This window comes from Physcomitrium patens, chromosome 8 (genome assembly GCF_059467195.1).
Source record: "Physcomitrium patens ecotype Gransden chromosome 8, ASM5946719v1, whole genome shotgun sequence".
NCBI classification, from domain to species: domain Eukaryota; kingdom Viridiplantae; phylum Streptophyta; class Bryopsida; order Funariales; family Funariaceae; genus Physcomitrium; species Physcomitrium patens.
The window spans coordinates 3,497,900-3,520,207 of record NC_143417.1 but is presented as its reverse complement, the minus strand read 5'-3'; the positions used below and the strand labels follow the sequence as shown (position 1 = coordinate 3,520,207).

General features: G+C 35.6%; 1 protein-coding gene across 4 annotated transcripts; it reads left to right on the top strand.

Annotated features, from left to right (window-relative positions):
• The first annotated feature begins 340 nt into the window (after nucleotides 1–340).
• LOC112285759 (putative galactinol--sucrose galactosyltransferase 2) lies at nucleotides 341–6,239 on the top strand. 4 transcript variants are annotated; one of them, XM_024526850.3, is made up of 15 exons: nucleotides 721–944; nucleotides 1,159–1,705; nucleotides 1,811–2,025; nucleotides 2,186–2,276; nucleotides 2,529–2,577; nucleotides 2,849–2,940; nucleotides 3,064–3,177; nucleotides 3,390–3,524; nucleotides 3,702–3,789; nucleotides 4,009–4,112; nucleotides 4,386–4,527; nucleotides 4,761–4,828; nucleotides 4,963–5,097; nucleotides 5,302–5,608; nucleotides 5,859–6,239. In XM_024526850.3, exons 2-15 carry the CDS (start codon nucleotides 1,524–1,526, stop codon nucleotides 6,141–6,143), a joined length of 2,007 nt encoding a protein of 668 aa, XP_024382618.1. In that variant the 5' UTR covers nucleotides 721–944; nucleotides 1,159–1,523; the 3' UTR covers nucleotides 6,144–6,239. The 4 variants fall into 4 exon arrangements, with proteins under 4 accessions (XP_090108477.1, XP_090108478.1, XP_090108479.1 ...); XM_090252351.1 differs by having other exon boundaries at nucleotides 341–944; nucleotides 3,702–4,112; XM_090252352.1 differs by having other exon boundaries at nucleotides 666–854; nucleotides 3,702–4,112.
• The last annotated feature ends 16,069 nt before the right edge of the window (nucleotides 6,240–22,308 follow it).

Here is a 22,308-nt window from a genome sequence, read left to right as displayed (position 1 = left end):
TAGCACATGTAATATTCTTCTCTGTTTCTGTTCATGATAGGTCTTGTATACAAATGCATGCTGCGCACGATTCTGATTCACATCACGAGGTTCCCGAAATACTACGAAACAGTGAAAATTTCACGTTCGAGCCACATTCATTCCCATGTATGAACCCTGCTTCCTCTCTCAGCATCCGCTTTGCTGGCGAACGACCACCTGCTTCCAAACGCTCTGATTGTTACGTATTCTCAGCAACTTATGATGGTTATCCGAATGGCGCTTTTCTTACAACGATCACCACAAAGGAACATCCACATTAGATTTCCACGGCATCAAAGTGGTTCTCATTATGGCCTGATTCTCAGTTGCAGCAGAAGTAGTATTAATTTAGCGACACCTCAGCTTCTGCACGAATACCCATCTGATATGTGGTGCAATAAAGGGGGACCAGATGATGCGTACAAAAAATTACTTTCTGCTGGCAGCCGAAGAACATTCTCTCGCCACAGTGATTTTGGGGATCATCATTTTTTTTTGCTCCAAAACCTATCACAAGCTTGCACAGTATTTAGATTACTGTCGTATGTAATATGACTTGAGGGTAACTAGAGGTTTGTTAGGGGGAAGATTCTTATTGTACCCTAGATGGTCGGAAGTGGGGGGGGGGGGGGGGGGGATGTGGGCCAAGCAGAAAGAATGTGATGGGTGCTCCCTTTCGACCTTATCGGCGGTTTCCGTCTCTATCTGTTGGTGTTATTCCTCTTTGCCCTTGTTTTTGGACTTTTGAAATTCGTGCCTTCATGCAAGTTGAGGTAGTACTGCAGTGCCGGTGCGATTTTTTGGGATTGTTTAGATCGTTCAAGGTGAAGAAGGTGAGCAAGAGATTTGTAAGCGATTATCGTTGTTTCCTCGAGAAGTTCAATATGAGGAACTTGAGTGGTCGCCAGGAGCTTACGAAGAGTGTAAGAATCTTTGAAGACCCATTAGATCCGGTGATCTTGAGATGAGCCTGGCCTTGCGGGGTGTTTGTTTGCGCTGTAGTAGATATGGACATTAGTTCGATTAGGAGGTGACTGACTTGAGATTGGCTTAAAATTCTTGATTTTGGAACAACGAGTGTGAGCTGCTTGTTCTTTCGGTGCATCACTGGATTGACGATTGAGCTGTGGCTGGCAGTGAAGGGAGGTGATCGAAGTTTATATATCATAAGCCTGCGTCAGGACTTAGTACTTTTCTCACGGGGAAAAACCCTGGAACTCACGCATCTTCTATCGCTATCATGGAGAACTCTATGGATTTCAACAGATTGTGTCCTTAGGAACAAGCAGGAAGAAAATCCCGTGTGAGCTCCTATAGTTTTCATATTATTTGGAAAGGAAGCTGTCGGCATTTTAGGCTTTCACAGCTTCAAAATTTTAAACGATTTCCCGCATAGCACCTTCTAAATATTGATTAGAGACAATCCGGAGCCTTCGATTGCAGAGGTTTCTGCAGGGTTTATCGACAAGTTTTTTTCTAGAGGTTCCTTGAGCGAGTACCCGATGACTGTTAAAGCGGACATTTCAATCCAGGATGGCCATTTGCTGGTCTATGGAGAACCTTTACTCAGGAACATCCCATCCAACGTGCACTTCATCGGTGATCCTAATCTACACGGGGGCTTCCTGGGAGCCTCATTTCCAGAGAGCAACAGCTTTCACGTGGTTCCACTCGGTGTTCTCCAGTACGCCTCCTGACATTTAATTTTCCTACTCTTATCTGGTGACTCTTGGTAATTAACTTTCGTTACTTTAGTTCAGAATCTGTATTAAATTGAACGTTCTTGCAGGAATATCCGTTTCTTGTGTTGCTTCCGCTTCAAGCTGTGGTGGATGACACAGAGAATGGGTTCTTGTGGACGGGAGGTTCCACATGAGACACAATTCATGCTCTTGGAAGGACCTTCAGAGAACTTCACTGTCTTGCTGCCAATCATAGATGGCGCATTTCGGGCTTGTCTTCTTGGCAATACTGAGAACTTTCTTCAATTGTGTGTTGAAAGTGGTGAGTATGACTTGAACGATAAATTCTTCTATATCTGTACATTACTTTTAAGTCAATGTAATGTGTTACCTTAGTCATCTTTTTCATGCCCTTCGTGTGTTCTCCATTCCTTGATTATGGATCTTGATCTCTAATACTTTTGGTTTGTTTGATTGAGCAGGAGACCCCGCTGTCACCACAAATTGTTCGTTAAATGCAATTTATGTGAATGTGGGTACTAACCCTTTTGAGGTTATCTCAGAGGCAGTAAGGTATTTAGTACAACTCTTCGTCTCGTAATTTGTACATTACATTCAGCAATTATTCCGGATTTCTATGGTCTGCAGGAGCTCTCGTCAGCCTAACGTATTTGGAAGCTGTAATTCATAGTTAACATCTTTTTTGTTTTAATTACTAGTGTAAATGATTGTTGTCCTTGTTTGTGTTGAAAGTGTATTCTTTAATTACAAGCTTTTGACTCACTCGAATCTTGAATTTATTCTTTTTATTTTTTTGTTCTTTAGAGCTGTGGAAGGACACTTGGAGACATTCGTTCATCGTGAAAATAAGCAGGTGTGTGCGTCTTTCACTTGGAATTTCCTCTTGGTCTTGTTCAGATTCGTCAGTTTCTTAGAATATGTAACCTATTCCTAAATTATCATGCCTTTTTCAACATTCAGAATTTGAGTGTTTGTGGTATAGATCAGAATTGCGGTGGTCTAAAACAGCGTAGAGCTTCGTGTATGAATAATTTATTGAAAGTACTGTAGGAGTAATACTGAAAATTCTTGCAATTATGAACTATGAACGATTCTTGACATGGTTCGATCGATGGCGGGTTCAGATGCCAGGAATTTTGGACTATTTTGGTTGGTGTACATGGGACGCTTTCTATACAGATGTTTCTGCGGAGGGCGTCAAGCAGGGATTGTCAAGGTTGATAATTTGTAGTTTTTTTAGGTCCATTAACCTGCTGTTTAGTGATGAATTATGACGAATGGCTGGCTGGATCAAAAGACGATTCAGTATATTTACATCTTTGGCAAATATATTGCCCAGTCTGGCAGGAGGTGGAACACCAGCTCGGTTTCTGATCATTGATGATGGCTGGCAATCCATTGCGGAGGACAACAGATCACCAGAAGAGGCTGCAGCTGTTACTCAAGGCCCCCAGTAAGTATATGTAACCTGGTCGCTTCTTTCTTTCCATCCACTCGCTCAGAAAATTGCATTTTGCTTTTCGTACTTCATGTTTCTCATTTACCATAAAATTGCGGAGTATTGATTTTATTCTATGCTTAATGATATGATTATTAGAGGCTTTCACTTCAGATAGGATTATTGTGACCTCTTTCATTGCTCCAAACCCACGATATTGTTTGCAGGTATGCAAGTAGGCTCACACATATCAGGGAAAATCACAAGTTTCAGAAGGATGGTGTACCAGGTTTGTGGCCTGAAGATCAAAGTCTAGGACTTCAACACACTGTTCTTGATGCAAAAACCAATTTCAATCTCAAGTAAGTGGATTTTGACCCGAAACTTACTAGTTAAACTATAGTGTAGCACATGCAACCAAGAGACAAGATTGGTGGTGTTGAGACTGCCGTAAATGTTTTTGCAGTGTCTACTGTGGAACAAAACGTCAATTCAGAAACAGTTAGCAACTATCAACGGTGATTATTTTTTGCTATTAGGTACGTGTACGTGTGGCATGCGCTGGCTGGATATTGGGGAGGAGTCCAACCTGGAGGATTGAATACCAAGAACTATAATTCAAGCCTTGTATATCCCGTACACTCCCCAGGCGTGTTGGATAATCAGCCTGATATGTCCGTTGACAGTCTCACTGTGAATGGCTTGGGCTTAGTTAACCCAAAGGAGTTTTTTACTTTCTATGATGAGCTTCACCGCTACCTAGCTGCCGCTGGTGTGGATGGTGTCAAGGTTGACGTACAAAATATTTTTGAGACGTTAAGTGCAGGACTTGGTGGCCGTGTGCAGCTCGTGCAGCAAGTTCATGAAGCTTTAGAGGCTTCTATAGCTCGCAATTTCCCAGAAAATGGGTGCATTAGCTGCATGAGCCATAGTACTGACAACCTTTACTAGTAAGCTTCCACCTGCGTCTATTCATATTTCGGTTAGCACAACATTTAAAGGTTCATCTACTTTATTGTATAAAGGAGTTCGTTGACTCAATTGCAGCTCTCTCATTCTCCCTCAATTGCACAAAGCCTCGATACGTTGATCAGATGACATCCATTGTAATAGTGATTGGGTGAGACCCAATAAATCCTTATGAACTATATTTCCTTTACCAAGATTGCGTTGGAAGCAGGGTAATCTGACGATGGACAATGTTGTGCCTTCTTTTGTGGCAGCTCAAAGCGAACCGCTGTAGTGCGAGCATCAGATGATTTTTGGCCAAGAGACCCAGCTTCTCATACTATTCATATTGCATCAGTTGCATATAACACCTTGTTTCTTTCAGAATTTATGCAGCCAGACTGGGACATGTTCCATGTAATCTTCTCATCCAAAGTTTGTTTCCTCGTTTTGAAAAAATTTCACCAATTCATTCCTTATTTCTAAGGTAAATGTAGGACAAGTCGATACTAGAAAAATACAAGGTCAGAAAAATTATGTCACTTGAAAGCTCCACCACTTTTTGAGCATGCATACAAAAGTCCGACATTGTTTTAGACACAATTTATGTATTGTGTGCCACTGACATTACTTTATGTTACTGGGAGCAGAGTCTGCACCCGGCAGCAGAGTACCATGCGGCTGCCCGTGCTATAGGAGGATGTGCAGTTTATGTTAGGTGAGCGACCGTTCTCAACTTATCATCGCATATTTGATCTGTGTTATTCATCTCGATGCAGAAATAGTCTAGTATTCCAGGACCGAATTATACATGGCTACATTAACCAGAATTATTAATGGATATGTGTGCAGCGACAAACCTGGAAACCACGACTTTGATCTATTAAAGAAACTGGTGTTGCCTGATGGAACGGTGTTGCGAGCTTTGCTTCCAGGCCGCCCCACTCGTGACTGTCTATTTTCTGATCCTTCTAGGGATGGTAAAAGGTGATCACAGGACTTCCGTTTTAATCCAAAATACTAAATATGTTTGACATATATTCATACAAAGTATCAATATCTAATCTAGTTTTGACGAAGGAAGCGGTTTTTTTTTTTATTTTGATTTATCACCTCCTGGAAGTGCTATTTCCTCAACACACTATTTAAAATACTCAAGTAACATGTACACTCGTGCAATCTTTTGTGTAGTTTGCTTAAGATTTGGAACATGAACAAGTGTGGAGGAGTAATAGGCATCTTCAACTGCCAAGGAGCAGGATGGTGTAAGTTGGACAAGAAGTATATGATCCATGATGTCGACCCGGATCCGATCTCAGGCAGTGTTCGTTCTGCTGATATTGAGCGTTTGGGTGACGCAGCACCAGATGGGTGGGATGGTGATTGCATCGTTCTTAGTCATCGAACTTGTGAGCTTATCAGGATTCCTCGCAACGCAGCATTGCCCATAACGTTACGGAAGTTGGAGTATGAGTTGTTCACAGTTACACCTGTGAAGGTTTGATTCCATCCCCAATTGTGCTTCTTATTTTAGTGCCTATATCTATTCCCTCACGCAGAAATCAGCTCCTTCCCACGTCATAGAAACTCCTGAAGTGCAGAACAGGGTGTCCAGAAAGACACTTTTCTGGTCCATAGATGTTTATATTGCTTTCACTGATTTTTCTGCAGCTACTCTTCTTGAAGTGGTTTCATTCGTTTAAATTGTTCAACCGTCCCTTCAGTTAATAATTAACTTGGCTATGCAGAATGTGGATGCCCAGCTGTGTTTTGCACCTCTGGGTTTGATCAAGATGTTCAACTCGGGGGGAGCATTAAGAGGACTTGAGTATGACACCCAAGGCAGAACTGTAACCATGCAAGTGCATGGATGCGGAACGTTGGGGGTCTATGCTTCACAAAGACCGCAAAGTTGTATCCTTGATGACTCCATAGACATCGCCATTAGCTACGATCGTAGCTCAGGTCTGATTTCGGTGTCTCTTCCTCAATCAGATGAAGGTCACTTGTGGTCCGTTCGTATGAGGTTTTAGGTTTTAGGAATCAAGCATTGGGTATGACTTGTGTTTTAGAAAATTCGTAATAATTTAAAACTACCAATGGTAATCCATCCTTTACCTACATCAAAATTTCCGTCGTTCTTTTGATTATTCTTCATTTTATTAAAATATATTCAAAAAAATTGTACCGAGTTTTTATTTCAGTAATGGCGTAAGAAACATAGAGTAGCTAAATTTTTACTTGATATTCTGTAACGTAATTCTTATAAAAAAATAAAATTCAACTTTCAACCATTAAAACTAAAAACCATGTTGTTCCAAGTCCCAACCCCTACTACATTATTAATACCCAAAATATTTTCACGAAACTATATCCCAAACCTGTCCAGGTAGAATAGTACGTTTTAAAACTAAAACAAATGAGCAAGTTTTCTCTGTTAAATTATTCTCCATACATTTATGAAATACGTCTCATTAATTATGTAAACGAAGTGTGTTTTCACTACTAAACATTTGAGCCTTCTATGAATTTTACTCGTAAGCATCTCACATTCTATTCTTTTACGCGCGTTTTCCAAGAAAAAACATAACAGTACAGTATGTGTGTGATACTAAAATTATGATTTATCAAAAAACATATAAGACATCGAAAACCATTCATCACACTACACACAGAATATTAATATATATAAGCAAACGAGTACAAACTTACACACTTCCCCGGTGAAAGAGTCTTTTCATGGATGGGATTCGCCTGGCAAAAGCACCTCTTCAATGATATCAGGAAAGCAATGGAAGTTCCGATTGCACAGACTTCCCGTGCTGGAGGGCGGGTCTACAGAACTCCACCGCCACCCTCCACGCGCCTGCCCAGTCGCGACTTCGTCGTGGAAATGTACCGACAAGGATTTCACAACGAAACTGCATGGAGATTGGCAGCTCTTCCCATCTCACAATCCCACCAAGTCTGCGACCTCTACCGCACACTCCTTCTCAACCCCCCTCGACCTCGTTCAATGCCTGCCGACACGTGATCTTCTCTCCATCTTCCTCGCTGCCAGTGCCTCTCACACTGGCTTGCAGACACAGCCTTGGTGTCCGCACAATCCATCTCCTGTTTCTCGCATTGTAGACTCGGAGGCTTCTGATTAGCGTTGCGCAGGCATGGAGCTCGTGTATAAGTTGGAGAGATTCCACGAGATGGATCATGTGTTGTTCTTGCGCCTTCTGTGCTCTGTTTGTGGGTCGAATCGGTGTGAAGCTATTCGTGTATCCTCACAGCAGGCTTGCTTTGCTTCTCAATTCGTGGGGGACAGCTTCTTAGCTTTCCACTGCCTCTGAGGAAACAGTTATTGGTCTCTGCTTCTCAAGCGTCAGGATGGGTGGCCAAGGTGATGGAGGACCGACGAACTGGGACCCAACCGGTACGTTGAATAATGGCTCTCAGCGTCCGCAACGGGGTGGGCCACATCGAGGGACGTGGTACCAGTCTCCGAGGACGTTTAGACATGTTTGGATGAGCCGTGGCATTACGAAGCGGCAAAGGGGAGTGTAGAGTGCACTACTGCATGTGAAGCGATCAACAGGATGACGGTTACAAAGAGATTCATTCATGTCGGAGAACCAGCGAGTTCTCATTCATGAGAAGAATGCGAGGATTCCTGGCAGCGGCCAAGATTGAGCGGGTTTAGACCCTGGGAGTTTTGCAGTTAGATAGATGAGAATGTTTTTCTCGAAGTTTCGCAACTAGTGAGATGAGAAAATCTTTAGGAATCTTGTAAATAGTGAGATGGGTTTCCTGTGCAGCACGTTTTTTGGCTTGAATATTCAATCCAGTCCCTCTTGAAGGGTATCCGTGAACTATTTCAACTCTTCGTTTTGGACGTGTGTCTTCCTGTCTTTGTTCAGTTTACTGGGGCACTCCAGTCGCAGTGTGGTGCATAATTGAGCGAACAGATGTTGGGTGACCTGCACATGATGAGTTGGAGGAAGCCTCCCACCGAAGACGCTTCGGAATTTGGTGGTCACTCTTTTTGACCTGGTATACGACAAAATAAATCGAATTCAAAACTGAGAAATGCGTGAAATGAATCTAATGCCGACACGTCCGAATGTGTTTGAGAGATCATGTGATGATGGGCAGAACAAGGGAAGAGACGAAGCACCACTTTAACAGGAGGACTTCAGAATGTGTTCAGACTCACCTGCATGTTTCCAACATGTTTCTGTTTAGGATATCAGGAAGTGGTCTGTTTAGGATATGAGGTAGAGAAAAGCAATTGTAATTGTAATGTGTTCCCAATATTTTGGAAAATGTTCTGGGGAGAAGTAACCATCTTATGAGTTTGCATGTTGCTCAAAGATTAAAAATTGGAGTATTTAAGTCCACTGTGCCACTCCACTTTAAGGTGAGATATTTAGACTTTGTAGATGTTGTATTAGCATTGCTTTGTATATAGGATCAACAATAATATCCAAAGAAAAGAGATGGTTGAACATGGAGATGCAAAAAGTTATGTCTTGATTATTAGTTGGAAAAGTGATCTTTATATATTTTCACTAAAGGTACCTATAATATTATAAGTATTTTGTAAGTTGTGTCATAGAGAGAAATGTTTTAGCTAAGCCAAGTAAATATAAAAAAAAAAAAAATTAACAAATAAATATTATCTATTACCAAGTTTGAGAAGTTTAAAGCCAAAGTTCAAAGCTTTGTATGGGTTGTACTCACCCAATAAGAGTATCTTGGATATGACAAGCTCTTAGTAATTACAAAAAAGATGTGTTTTTTTTAGAGGTGACATATGTTGGCTGCTTCTTAAATCCAAATACCAAGCTTCATATATTGGTGAAGATTCAATTACGGCTAAGAATGAATGTAATATGTTATTTGTGGTGAATATCTTAACATGTGATTTTACAAAGTTTTCCTAATTTTATTTCTTCTTACAATAGTTTAGTGATTTTTGACTAGAAATTCCATATAAATGGAAAATAATTGATAAAGAATAAGATTTGTTGGACTTGTGATAGTGTGTAGAATTAGAATAGTTTAAAAAATTAATTCAATATAAAGAAGGTTTGAGAAGCAATTTGGTCTAGAATTGTTTGGCTTAGTAAATTCTCTTTAACATAAAAGATACAAGTTTTAGAGGCATTAAATTTTATGATGATATATTTAAGAGTTAATTAATAAAAATAAGATTTGAGATTTTACCTTAAGTGGCAATAAAATTGCTCCAAGAATTAAACAAGGCATCAATGAGAAAATCAACTAGTTGAAGATTAGAAAAAATAAAATAAAAAATAAAAAATTCTTATTGTGTGGATTTTTATGATTCTAAAAAATAATAGCATTTTTAGATTTTGACAATGTTGTGTAGCTCAATTATTTTTGTAGCTTGTTCTAGCAAAAGCTATAAACTTGGCATGTTAAAGTTATAATCAACTTCAATACAAGTTTTAAAATGTTGAAAATAAACAATGAATGCATTATAAATATCATAGTTGATATTTTACAATTGCAATGGCAGTAAGCCATTTATATTAATTTGAGATAGGTAGTTGAAACTACCACTTGCAAAAATGGATGCATTATAAACACTATAGCTAATTTGTGACAATTGCAATGGTAAAAAGCCATTTGGTTTACTTTTAGATAGATGGTTGAAAAAACCATTTACAAAAACAAGTGTCTTGACCAATGAAGAAGTACTCATGATAATTAAGACTTTTTATATTGGCTTTAAAACCAAGTTTGAAGAAGACTCAAAATAAAAATTTAAAAACTTTTAAAAAACAATTGTGTTATATTCTTAATGTTATAAATGACTCTAACAATACATTGTTTACATACAAGAAGATTATCTATAGATGTATCTTTAAATTAGAAATATAATTCCAAGTCTTAATTACCTAAATAGATGCAAGCTAATTAGATGCAAGCTAATTAGATACTAGCTAATAATTTGACTAGATAAACTGATGTATTAACAAAAAAAATTTATCCATACTTGCTTCTTAAATAAGATGTGATTAATCTATAAATCATTATCTAAGACATACTATATATAGTTTAATTACCAATCATGTAGTATAATAAAAACAATGAAATGTTTCAATATTGGTTCCAAAATGAGACAAGAGTAATTTTCTTACAACACATTATATGTCCTATTTGGTAGGTGCTTAGTATATTAATTTGACTAGACTTTAAAGATTCTAGTCAACTATTATTTTCCTGAAACAATTTGGTTCAAATTATATATATATATATATATATATATATATACTTTTTTTTAATAATATAAATTAGGCAAAAATTAATTCAATTTTTCTTTAGATTGCAATGTTTTAAAACAACATGCATAGATTAAAATTATTTTATTGTTAATTTTGAGTGTCTTAATAAAGATTTTCTACCTTTAAGTTAATTTTTCAATTTATAATTTAAATCATGTTAAAAAAACTATTAAATTGAATTCGGTTTTAAAATTTTGATAAAGCTTTTGTCATTGATATTTATAAAACAGGTTTTGAATTTGTGCTGAAATGTTTTATTTAGACATATGAGGTAGTTTGATATATTATCAAAAATACAAAATAAAATATATGATATTAAAAAAAACCTATATATATATATATATATATATATATATAAATGTATTTATATATATGTAAATTTATTTTTAAGAAATCTTAAAACATGATTTTAAGTAATTTATAGAATAAAATCAACATACATCTATTGCATTATTTGGTTTCCAAGTGGTATTTAAAATACAAACCAATGAGCTATCATTAAGAATCATTTATTTATTGTAGTTTTTTCAATATATATCTAATTTAGAATCACTAACATCATAATATCCAAGTCAATCATTTGCAATAAATTTAAGCTACTACGGTTATATTTGTATATATTTTTTGAATAACAAATAAACATTGGATATACAAAATACTAAAAAAATAATTGAAACTTTGGATAGCACTTAAAGATAAATATTTATAGTATTATATAATTAATAATATCTTGTGATTCTTTAATAGAGCCAAATCATATAAAAATTTATTTTAAAAAACCAATGTATGTGTGTATGTATGTTTGTATGTATTTATACATATATTTATGTACACACACACACTCACACACACATATATATATATATATATATATATATAGAGAGAGAGAGAGAGAGAGAGAGAGAGAATTTCTTTTCATTAGATAATTTTTAATGCTTTTAAGTATTTTAATTAAAAACTCATCATTATCAATAAAAAAGATTTATAGTGAATAATAATAGACAATACTTAGTATTAGGCAATTTGATTGCTATTTTTTTAATTAAATAGTTTTTTACTATAAAACAAATCATGTTATAAATAAAATTATTAGAAGAAAATAAATAAATAAATAAAACACATATCTATCTTTTATTAATCGAATGTGGTCATTAGTATCTACATTATAGATTATAACAATAATATATTAATGAATAAAATATCTACAAAATTATTTTAGATTCATTAATGATTTAAGGAAATTTTATTTACTTTAATTCTTTTATTTCTATTATTGACAAATTTTGAATGTATTAAAACTAATTTAAATGTATAGAAGAAACTATCAATGGTTTAATTTTTAATTGCAACCAATATCTAAATTTGTATATCAAAAAATGAACCACCGAAAATAAATTTGGCACTTTGAATTTGACATTAACCATAATATAAGATGATGTCAAGTATTACTAATATCTTCTAATTTTAAAGTTCCATTATCCAACAACTTTGTGTTTGAATCAAAATAACAAGTCTAAACACATGAGTGTTATTTTAGGATTATTAAAAATATTAGGAAAGTAACAGCCAAAGTAGTAATTATACTAATTCTTTTGTTTTCTTCTTATTTTTTGTTCTATTAACTAGACCAAATTTTTAAGAAATTAGCTTTGAATTATAAAAATTCTGAGCAATTATATTTATTTTCTTCTGTATGAAATATATATTTGGAAAATAAAAGCAGCTAGATTCTGTTGTGTAATAAAGCAATTCAAATACAACATAGAGCAACGTCTAAATCCAAAACATTATCTATTATCTATGCAACAAGTATGTTAACAAGTTAACAATCTTGGTATTGTTAACTTCATATTTGAGGTAACAACCATGATCTTAGAACTAGATCTGGTAGCAACGGAGCTTCTGATAGTGCAGACATTGTGAGCAGGAGAGAGACTGCAGGACTGCAACGTCAACCTCGATGCGGCTGCCCATTCGCATTGTCGTCGTGGCAAACTACCGACAAAAAGTCCGCAACGGAACTGCATGACCTTTTCCAACAATCGATGGCCTGACAACCACACGTCAGCGTCGCAGATTGCTGCTGCTACGGCTTCTACTGCCGTAGTCGAGTCCAGCCATGCCACCCCAAAGATTCTCTCTGGAACCCACCATGTCATCCAGCTCTATCATAGACTCCATCACGCCCCCCTTCCACCCAGTTGAATGTCTGCCGACGCGCGACCATCGCTCTGTCTCCGTCGCTGACTACGCCTCTCAAACTGGCTTCCCGACACCGCCTTGGTGCATGCATACCACTGTCCCTGTTGCTCGCATTCTAGACTCACGGGCTTTTTAGAAGCGTTGTGCACACAGGCGCTGTGCCGACATGGCGGTTCTGCAGACTAACGTTGCGCAGACCAGCGTTGGGCTGACTTGCATGAAGCAAACATGTACGATGGAAGTTCTGATTGCACAGACTTCCCGTGCTGGAGGGCGGGTCTACAGAACTCCACCGCCACCCTCCACGCGCCTGCCCAGTCGCGACTTCGTCGTGGAAATGTACCGACAAGGATTTCACAACGAAACTGCATGGAGATTGGCAGCTCTTCCCATCTCACAATCCCACCAAGTCTGCGACCTCTACCGCACACTCCTTCTCAACCCCCCTCGACCTCGTTCAATGCCTGCCGACACGTGATCTTCTCTCCATCTTCCTCGCTGCCAGTGCCTCTCACACTGGCTTGCAGACACAGCCTTGGTGTCCGCACAATCCATCTCCTGTTTCTCGCATTGTAGACTCGGAGGCTTCTGATTAGCGTTGCGCAGGCATGGAGCTCGTGTATAAGTTGGAGAGATTCCACGAGATGGATCATGTGTTGTTCTTGCGCCTTCTGTGCTCTGTTTGTGGGTCGAATCGGTGTGAAGCTATTCGTGTATCCTCACAGCAGGCTTGCTTTGCTTCTCAATTCGTGGGGGACAGCTTCTTAGCTTTCCACTGCCTCTGAGGAAACAGTTATTGGTCTCTGCTTCTCAAGCGTCAGGATGGGTGGCCAAGGTGATGGAGGACCGACGAACTGGGACCCAACCGGTACGTTGAATAATGGCTCTCAGCGTCCGCAACGGGGTGGGCCACATCGAGGGACGTGGTACCAGTCTCCGAGGACGTTTAGACATGTTTGGATGAGCCGTGGCATTACGAAGCGGCAAAGGGGAGTGTAGAGTGCACTACTGCATGTGAAGCGATCAACAGGATGACGGTTACAAAGAGATTCATTCATGTCGGAGAACCAGCGAGTTCTCATTCATGAGAAGAATGCGAGGATTCCTGGCAGCGGCCAAGATTGAGCGGGTTTAGACCCTGGGAGTTTTGCAGTTAGATAGATGAGAATGTTTTTCTCGAAGTTTCGCAACTAGTGAGATGAGAAAATCTTTAGGAATCTTGTAAATAGTGAGATGGGTTTCCTGTGCAGCACGTTTTTTGGCTTGAATATTCAATCCAGTCCCTCTTGAAGGGTATCCGTGAACTATTTCAACTCTTCGTTTTGGACGTGTGTCTTCCTGTCTTTGTTCAGTTTACTGGGGCACTCCAGTCGCAGTGTGGTGCATAATTGAGCGAACAGATGTTGGGTGACCTGCACATGATGAGTTGGAGGAAGCCTCCCACCGAAGACGCTTCGGAATTTGGTGGTCACTCTTTTTGACCTGGTATACGACAAAATAAATCGAATTCAAAACTGAGAAATGCGTGAAATGAATCTAATGCCGACACGTCCGAATGTGTTTGAGAGATCATGTGATGATGGGCAGAACAAGGGAAGAGACGAAGCACCACTTTAACAGGAGGACTTCAGAATGTGTTCAGACTCACCTGCATGTTTCCAACATGTTTCTGTTTAGGATATCAGGAAGTGGTCTGTTTAGGATATGAGGTAGAGAAAAGCAATTGTAATTGTAATGTGTTCCCAATATTTTGGAAAATGTTCTGGGGAGAAGTAACCATCTTATGAGTTTGCATGTTGCTCAAAGATTAAAAATTGGAGTATTTAAGTCCACTGTGCCACTCCACTTTAAGGTGAGATATTTAGACTTTGTAGATGTTGTATTAGCATTGCTTTGTATATAGGATCAACAATAATATCCAAAGAAAAGAGATGGTTGAACATGGAGATGCAAAAAGTTATGTCTTGATTATTAGTTGGAAAAGTGATCTTTATATATTTTCACTAAAGGTACCTATAATATTATAAGTATTTTGTAAGTTGTGTCATAGAGAGAAATGTTTTAGCTAAGCCAAGTAAATATAAAAAAAAAAAAAATTAACAAATAAATATTATCTATTACCAAGTTTGAGAAGTTTAAAGCCAAAGTTCAAAGCTTTGTATGGGTTGTACTCACCCAATAAGAGTATCTTGGATATGACAAGCTCTTAGTAATTACAAAAAAGATGTGTTTTTTTTAGAGGTGACATATGTTGGCTGCTTCTTAAATCCAAATACCAAGCTTCATATATTGGTGAAGATTCAATTACGGCTAAGAATGAATGTAATATGTTATTTGTGGTGAATATCTTAACATGTGATTTTACAAAGTTTTCCTAATTTTATTTCTTCTTACAATAGTTTAGTGATTTTTGACTAGAAATTCCATATAAATGGAAAATAATTGATAAAGAATAAGATTTGTTGGACTTGTGATAGTGTGTAGAATTAGAATAGTTTAAAAAATTAATTCAATATAAAGAAGGTTTGAGAAGCAATTTGGTCTAGAATTGTTTGGCTTAGTAAATTCTCTTTAACATAAAAGATACAAGTTTTAGAGGCATTAAATTTTATGATGATATATTTAAGAGTTAATTAATAAAAATAAGATTTGAGATTTTACCTTAAGTGGCAATAAAATTGCTCCAAGAATTAAACAAGGCATCAATGAGAAAATCAACTAGTTGAAGATTAGAAAAAATAAAATAAAAAATAAAAAATTCTTATTGTGTGGATTTTTATGATTCTAAAAAATAATAGCATTTTTAGATTTTGACAATGTTGTGTAGCTCAATTATTTTTGTAGCTTGTTCTAGCAAAAGCTATAAACTTGGCATGTTAAAGTTATAATCAACTTCAATACAAGTTTTAAAATGTTGAAAATAAACAATGAATGCATTATAAATATCATAGTTGATATTTTACAATTGCAATGGCAGTAAGCCATTTATATTAATTTGAGATAGGTAGTTGAAACTACCACTTGCAAAAATGGATGCATTATAAACACTATAGCTAATTTGTGACAATTGCAATGGTAAAAAGCCATTTGGTTTACTTTTAGATAGATGGTTGAAAAAACCATTTACAAAAACAAGTGTCTTGACCAATGAAGAAGTACTCATGATAATTAAGACTTTTTATATTGGCTTTAAAACCAAGTTTGAAGAAGACTCAAAATAAAAATTTAAAAAATTTTAAAAAACAATTGTGTTATATTCTTAATGTTATAAATGACTCTAACAATACATTGTTTACATACAAGAAGATTATCTATAGATGTATCTTTAAATTAGAAATATAATTCCAAGTCTTAATTACCTAAATAGATGCAAGCTAATTAGATGCAAGCTAATTAGATACTAGCTAATAATTTGACTAGATAAACTGATGTATTAACAAAAAAAATTTATCCATACTTGCTTCTTAAATAAGATGTGATTAATCTATAAATCATTATCTAAGACATACTATATATAGTTTAATTGCCAATCATGTAGTATAATAAAAACAATGAAATGTTTCAATATTGGTTCCAAAATGAGACAAGAGTAATTTTCTTACAACACATTATATGTCCTATTTGGTAGGTGCTTAGTATATTAATTTGACTAGACTTTAAAGATTCTAGTCAACTATTATTTTCCTGAAACAATTTGGTTCAAATTATATATATATATATATATATATATATATACTTTTTTTTAATAATATAAATTAGGCAAAAATTAATTCAATTTTTCTTTAGATTGCAATGTTTTAAAACAACATGCATAGATTAAAATTATTTTATTGTTAATTTTGAGTGTCTTAATAAAGATTTTCTACCTTTAAGTTAATTTTTCAATTTATAATTTAAATCATGTTAAAAAAACTATTAAATTGAATTCGGTTTTAAAATTTTGATAAAGCTTTTGTCATTGATATTTATAAAACAGGTTTTGAATTTGTGCTGAAATGTTTTATTTAGACATATGAGGTAGTTTGATATATTATCAAAAATACAAAATAAAATATATGATATTAAAAAAAACCTATATATATATATATATATATATATATATAAATGTATTTATATATATGTAAATTTATTTTTAAAAAATCTTAAAACATGATTTTAAGTAATTTATAGAATAAAATCAACATACATCTATTGCATTATTTGGTTTCCAAGTGGTATTTAAAATACAAACCAATGAGCTATCATTAAGAATCATTTATTTATTGTAGTTTTTTCAATATATATCTAATTTAGAATCACTAACATCATAATATCCAAGTCAATCATTTGCAATAAATTTAAGCTACTACGGTTATATTTGTATATATTTTTTGAATAACAAATAAACATTGGATATACAAAATACTAAAAAAATAATTGAAACTTTGGATAGCACTTAAAGATAAATATTTATAGTATTATATAATTAATAATATCTTGTGATTCTTTAATAGAGCCAAATCATATAAAAATTTATTTTAAAAAACCAATGTATGTGTGTATGTATGTTTGTATGTATTTATACATATATTTATGTACACACACACACTCACACACACATATATATATATATATATAGAGAGAGAGAGAGAGAGAGAGAGAGAGAGAATTTCTTTTCATTAGATAATTTTTAATGCTTTTAAGTATTTTAATTAAAAACTCATCATTATCAATAAAAAAGATTTATAGTGAATAATAATAGACAATACTTAGTATTAGGCAATTTGATTGCTATTTTTTTAATTAAATAGTTTTTTACTATAAAACAAATCATGTTATAAATAAAATTATTAGAAGAAAATAAATAAATAAATAAAACACATATCTATCTTTTATTAATCGAATGTGGTCATTAGTATCTACATTATAGATTATAACAATAATATATTAATGAATAAAATATCTACAAAATTATTTTAGATTCATTAATGATTTAAGGAAATTTTATTTACTTTAATTCTTTTATTTCTATTATTGACAAATTTTGAATGTATTAAAACTAATTTAAATGTATAGAAGAAACTATCAATGGTTTAATTTTTAATTGCAACCAATATCTAAATTTGTATATCAAAAAATGAACCACCGAAAATAAATTTGGCACTTTGAATTTGACATTAACCATAATATAAGATGATGTCAAGTATTACTAATATCTTCTAATTTTAAAGTTCCATTATCCAACAACTTTGTGTTTGAATCAAAATAACAAGTCTAAACACATGAGTGTTATTTTAGGATTATTAAAAATATTAGGAAAGTAACAGCCAAAGTAGTAATTATACTAATTCTTTTGTTTTCTTCTTATTTTTTGTTCTATTAACTAGACCAAATTTTTAAGAAATTAGCTTTGAATTATAAAAATTCTGAGCAATTATATTTATTTTCTTCTGTATGAAATATATATTTGGAAAATAAAAGCAGCTAGATTCTGTTGTGTAATAAAGCAATTCAAATACAACATAGAGCAACGTCTAAATCCAAAACATTATCTATTATCTATGCAACAAGTATGTTAACAAGTTAACAATCTTGGTATTGTTAACTTCATATTTGAGGTAACAACCATGATCTTAGAACTAGATCTGGTAGCAACGGAGCTTCTGATAGTGCAGACATTGTGAGCAGGAGAGAGACTGCAGGACTGCAACGTCAACCTCGATGCGGCTGCCCATTCGCATTGTCGTCGTGGCAAACTACCGACAAAAAGTCCGCAACGGAACTGCATGACCTTTTCCAACAATCGATGGCCTGACAACCACACGTCAGCGTCGCAGATTGCTGCTGCTACGGCTTCTACTGCCGTAGTCGAGTCCAGCCATGCCACCCCAAAGATTCTCTCTGGAACCCACCATGTCATCCAGCTCTATCATAGACTCCATCACGCCCCCCTTCCACCCAGTTGAATGTCTGCCGACGCGCGACCATCGCTCTGTCTCCGTCGCTGACTACGCCTCTCAAACTGGCTTCCCGACACCGCCTTGGTGCATGCATACCACTGTCCCTGTTGCTCGCATTCTAGACTCACGGGCTTTTTAGAAGCGTTGTGCACACAGGCGCTGTGCCGACATGGCGGTTCTGCAGACTAACGTTGCGCAGACCAGCGTTGGGCTGACTTGCATGAAGCAAACATGTACGATGGAAGTTCTGATTGCACAGACTTCCCGTGCTGGAGGGCGGGTCTACAGAACTCCACCGCCACCCTCCACGCGCCTGCCCAGTCGCGACTTCGTCGTGGAAATGTACCGACAAGGATTTCACAACGAAACTGCATGGAGATTGGCAGCTCTTCCCATCTCACAATCCCACCAAGTCTGCGACCTCTACCGCACACTCCTTCTCAACCCCCCTCGACCTCGTTCAATGCCTGCCGACACGTGATCTTCTCTCCATCTTCCTCGCTGCCAGTGCCTCTCACACTGGCTTGCAGACACAGCCTTGGTGTCCGCACAATCCATCTCCTGTTTCTCGCATTGTAGACTCGGAGGCTTCTGATTAGCGTTGCGCAGGCATGGAGCTCGTGTATAAGTTGGAGAGATTCCACGAGATGGATCATGTGTTGTTCTTGCGCCTTCTGTGCTCTGTTTGTGGGTCGAATCGGTGTGAAGCTATTCGTGTATCCTCACAGCAGGCTTGCTTTGCTTCTCAATTCGTGGGGGACAGCTTCTTAGCTTTCCACTGCCTCTGAGGAAACAGTTATTGGTCTCTGCTTCTCAAGCGTCAGGATGGGTGGCCAAGGTGATGGAGGACCGACGAACTGGGACCCAACCGGTACGTTGAATAATGGCTCTCAGCGTCCGCAACGGGGTGGGCCACATCGAGGGACGTGGTACCAGTCTCCGAGGACGTTTAGACATGTTTGGATGAGCCGTGGCATTACGAAGCGGCAAAGGGGAGTGTAGAGTGCACTACTGCATGTGAAGCGATCAACAGGATGACGGTTACAAAGAGATTCATTCATGTCGGAGAACCAGCGAGTTCTCATTCATGAGAAGAATGCGAGGATTCCTGGCAGCGGCCAAGATTGAGCGGGTTTAGACCCTGGGAGTTTTGCAGTTAGATAGATGAGAATGTTTTTCTCGAAGTTTCGCAACTAGTGAGATGAGAAAATCTTTAGGAATCTTGTAAATAGTGAGATGGGTTTCCTGTGCAGCACGTTTTTTGGCTTGAATATTCAATCCAGTCCCTCTTGAAGGGTATCCGTGAACTATTTCAACTCTTCGTTTTGGACGTGTGTCTTCCTGTCTTTGTTCAGTTTACTGGGGCACTCCAGTCGCAGTGTGGTGCATAATTGAGCGAACAGATGTTGGGTGACCTGCACATGATGAGTTGGAGGAAGCCTCCCACCGAAGACGCTTCGGAATTTGGTGGTCACTCTTTTTGACCTGGTATACGACAAAATAAATCGAATTCAAAACTGAGAAATGCGTGAAATGAATCTAATGCCGACACGTCCGAATGTGTTTGAGAGATCATGTGATGATGGGCAGAACAAGGGAAGAGACGAAGCACCACTTTAACAGGAGGACTTCAGAATGTGTTCAGACTCACCTGCATGTTTCCAACATGTTTCTGTTTAGGATATCAGGAAGTGGTCTGTTTAGGATATGAGGTAGAGAAAAGCAATTGTAATTGTAATGTGTTCCCAATATTTTGGAAAATGTTCTGGGGAGAAGTAACCATCTTATGAGTTTGCATGTTGCTCAAAGATTAAAAATTGGAGTATTTAAGTCCACTGTGCCACTCCACTTTAAGGTGAGATATTTAGACTTTGTAGATGTTGTATTAGCATTGCTTTGTATATAGGATCAACAATAATATCCAAAGAAAAGAGATGGTTGAACATGGAGATGCAAAAAGTTATGTCTTGATTATTAGTTGGAAAAGTGATCTTTATATATTTTCACTAAAGGTACCTATAATATTATAAGTATTTTGTAAGTTGTGTCATAGAGAGAAATGTTTTAGCTAAGCCAAGTAAATATAAAAAAAAAAAAAATTAACAAATAAATATTATCTATTACCAAGTTTGAGAAGTTTAAAGCCAAAGTTCAAAGCTTTGTATGGGTTGTACTCACCCAATAAGAGTATCTTGGATATGACAAGCTCTTAGTAATTACAAAAAAGATGTGTTTTTTTTAGAGGTGACATATGTTGGCTGCTTCTTAAATCCAAATACCAAGCTTCATATATTGGTGAAGATTCAATTACGGCTAAGAATGAATGTAATATGTTATTTGTGGTGAATATCTTAACATGTGATTTTACAAAGTTTTCCTAATTTTATTTCTTCTTACAATAGTTTAGTGATTTTTGACTAGAAATTCCATATAAATGGAAAATAATTGATAAAGAATAAGATTTGTTGGACTTGTGATAGTGTGTAGAATTAGAATAGTTTAAAAAATTAATTCAATATAAAGAAGGTTTGAGAAGCAATTTGGTCTAGAATTGTTTGGCTTAGTAAATTCTCTTTAACATAAAAGATACAAGTTTTAGAGGCATTAAATTTTATGATGATATATTTAAGAGTTAATTAATAAAAATAAGATTTGAGATTTTACCTTAAGTGGCAATAAAATTGCTCCAAGAATTAAACAAGGCATCAATGAGAAAATCAACTAGTTGAAGATTAGAAAAAATAAAATAAAAAATAAAAAATTCTTATTGTGTGGATTTTTATGATTCTAAAAAATAATAGCATTTTTAGATTTTGACAATGTTGTGTAGCTCAATTATTTTTGTAGCTTGTTCTAGCAAAAGCTATAAACTTGGCATGTTAAAGTTATAATCAACTTCAATACAAGTTTTAAAATGTTGAAAATAAACAATGAATGCATTATAAATATCATAGTTGATATTTTACAATTGCAATGGCAGTAAGCCATTTATATTAATTTGAGATAGGTAGTTGAAACTACCACTTGCAAAAATGGATGCATTATAAACACTATAGCTAATTTGTGACAATTGCAATGGTAAAAAGCCATTTGGTTTACTTTTAGATAGATGGTTGAAAAAACCATTTACAAAAACAAGTGTCTTGACCAATGAAGAAGTACTCATGATAATTAAGACTTTTTATATTGGCTTTAAAACCAAGTTTGAAGAAGACTCAAAATAAAAATTTAAAAACTTTTAAAAAACAATTGTGTTATATTCTTAATGTTATAAATGACTCTAACAATACATTGTTTACATACAAGAAGATTATCTATAGATGTATCTTTAAATTAGAAATATAATTCCAAGTCTTAATTACCTAAATAGATGCAAGCTAATTAGATGCAAGCTAATTAGATACTAGCTAATAATTTGACTAGATAAACTGATGTATTAACAAAAAAAATTTATCCATACTTGCTTCTTAAATAAGATGTGATTAATCTATAAATCATTATCTAAGACATACTATATATAGTTTAATTACCAATCATGTAGTATAATAAAAACAATGAAATGTTTCAATATTGGTTCCAAAATGAGACAAGAGTAATTTTCTTACAACACATTATATGTCCTATTTGGTAGGTGCTTAGTATATTAATTTGACTAGACTTTAAAGATTCTAGTCAACTATTATTTTCCTGAAACAATTTGGTTCAAATTATATATATATATATATATATATATATATATATATACTTTTTTTTAA

What these genes read in the sequence shown, in the direction of transcription:
- LOC112285759 (XM_090252351.1), top strand. Translation starts at nt 1,524, where the DNA reads ATGACTGTTAAAGCGGACATTTCAATCCAGGATGGCCATTTGCTGGTC. An exon ending in AAAACCAATTTCAATCTCAA is followed by an intron (nt 3,525 to 3,701) that starts GTAAGTGGATTT and finishes TTTTGCTATTAG; the next exon opens with GTACGTGTACGTGTGGCATG. An exon ending in TCACAGTTACACCTGTGAAG is followed by an intron (nt 5,609 to 5,858) that starts GTTTGATTCCAT and finishes TTGGCTATGCAG; the next exon opens with AATGTGGATGCCCAGCTGTG.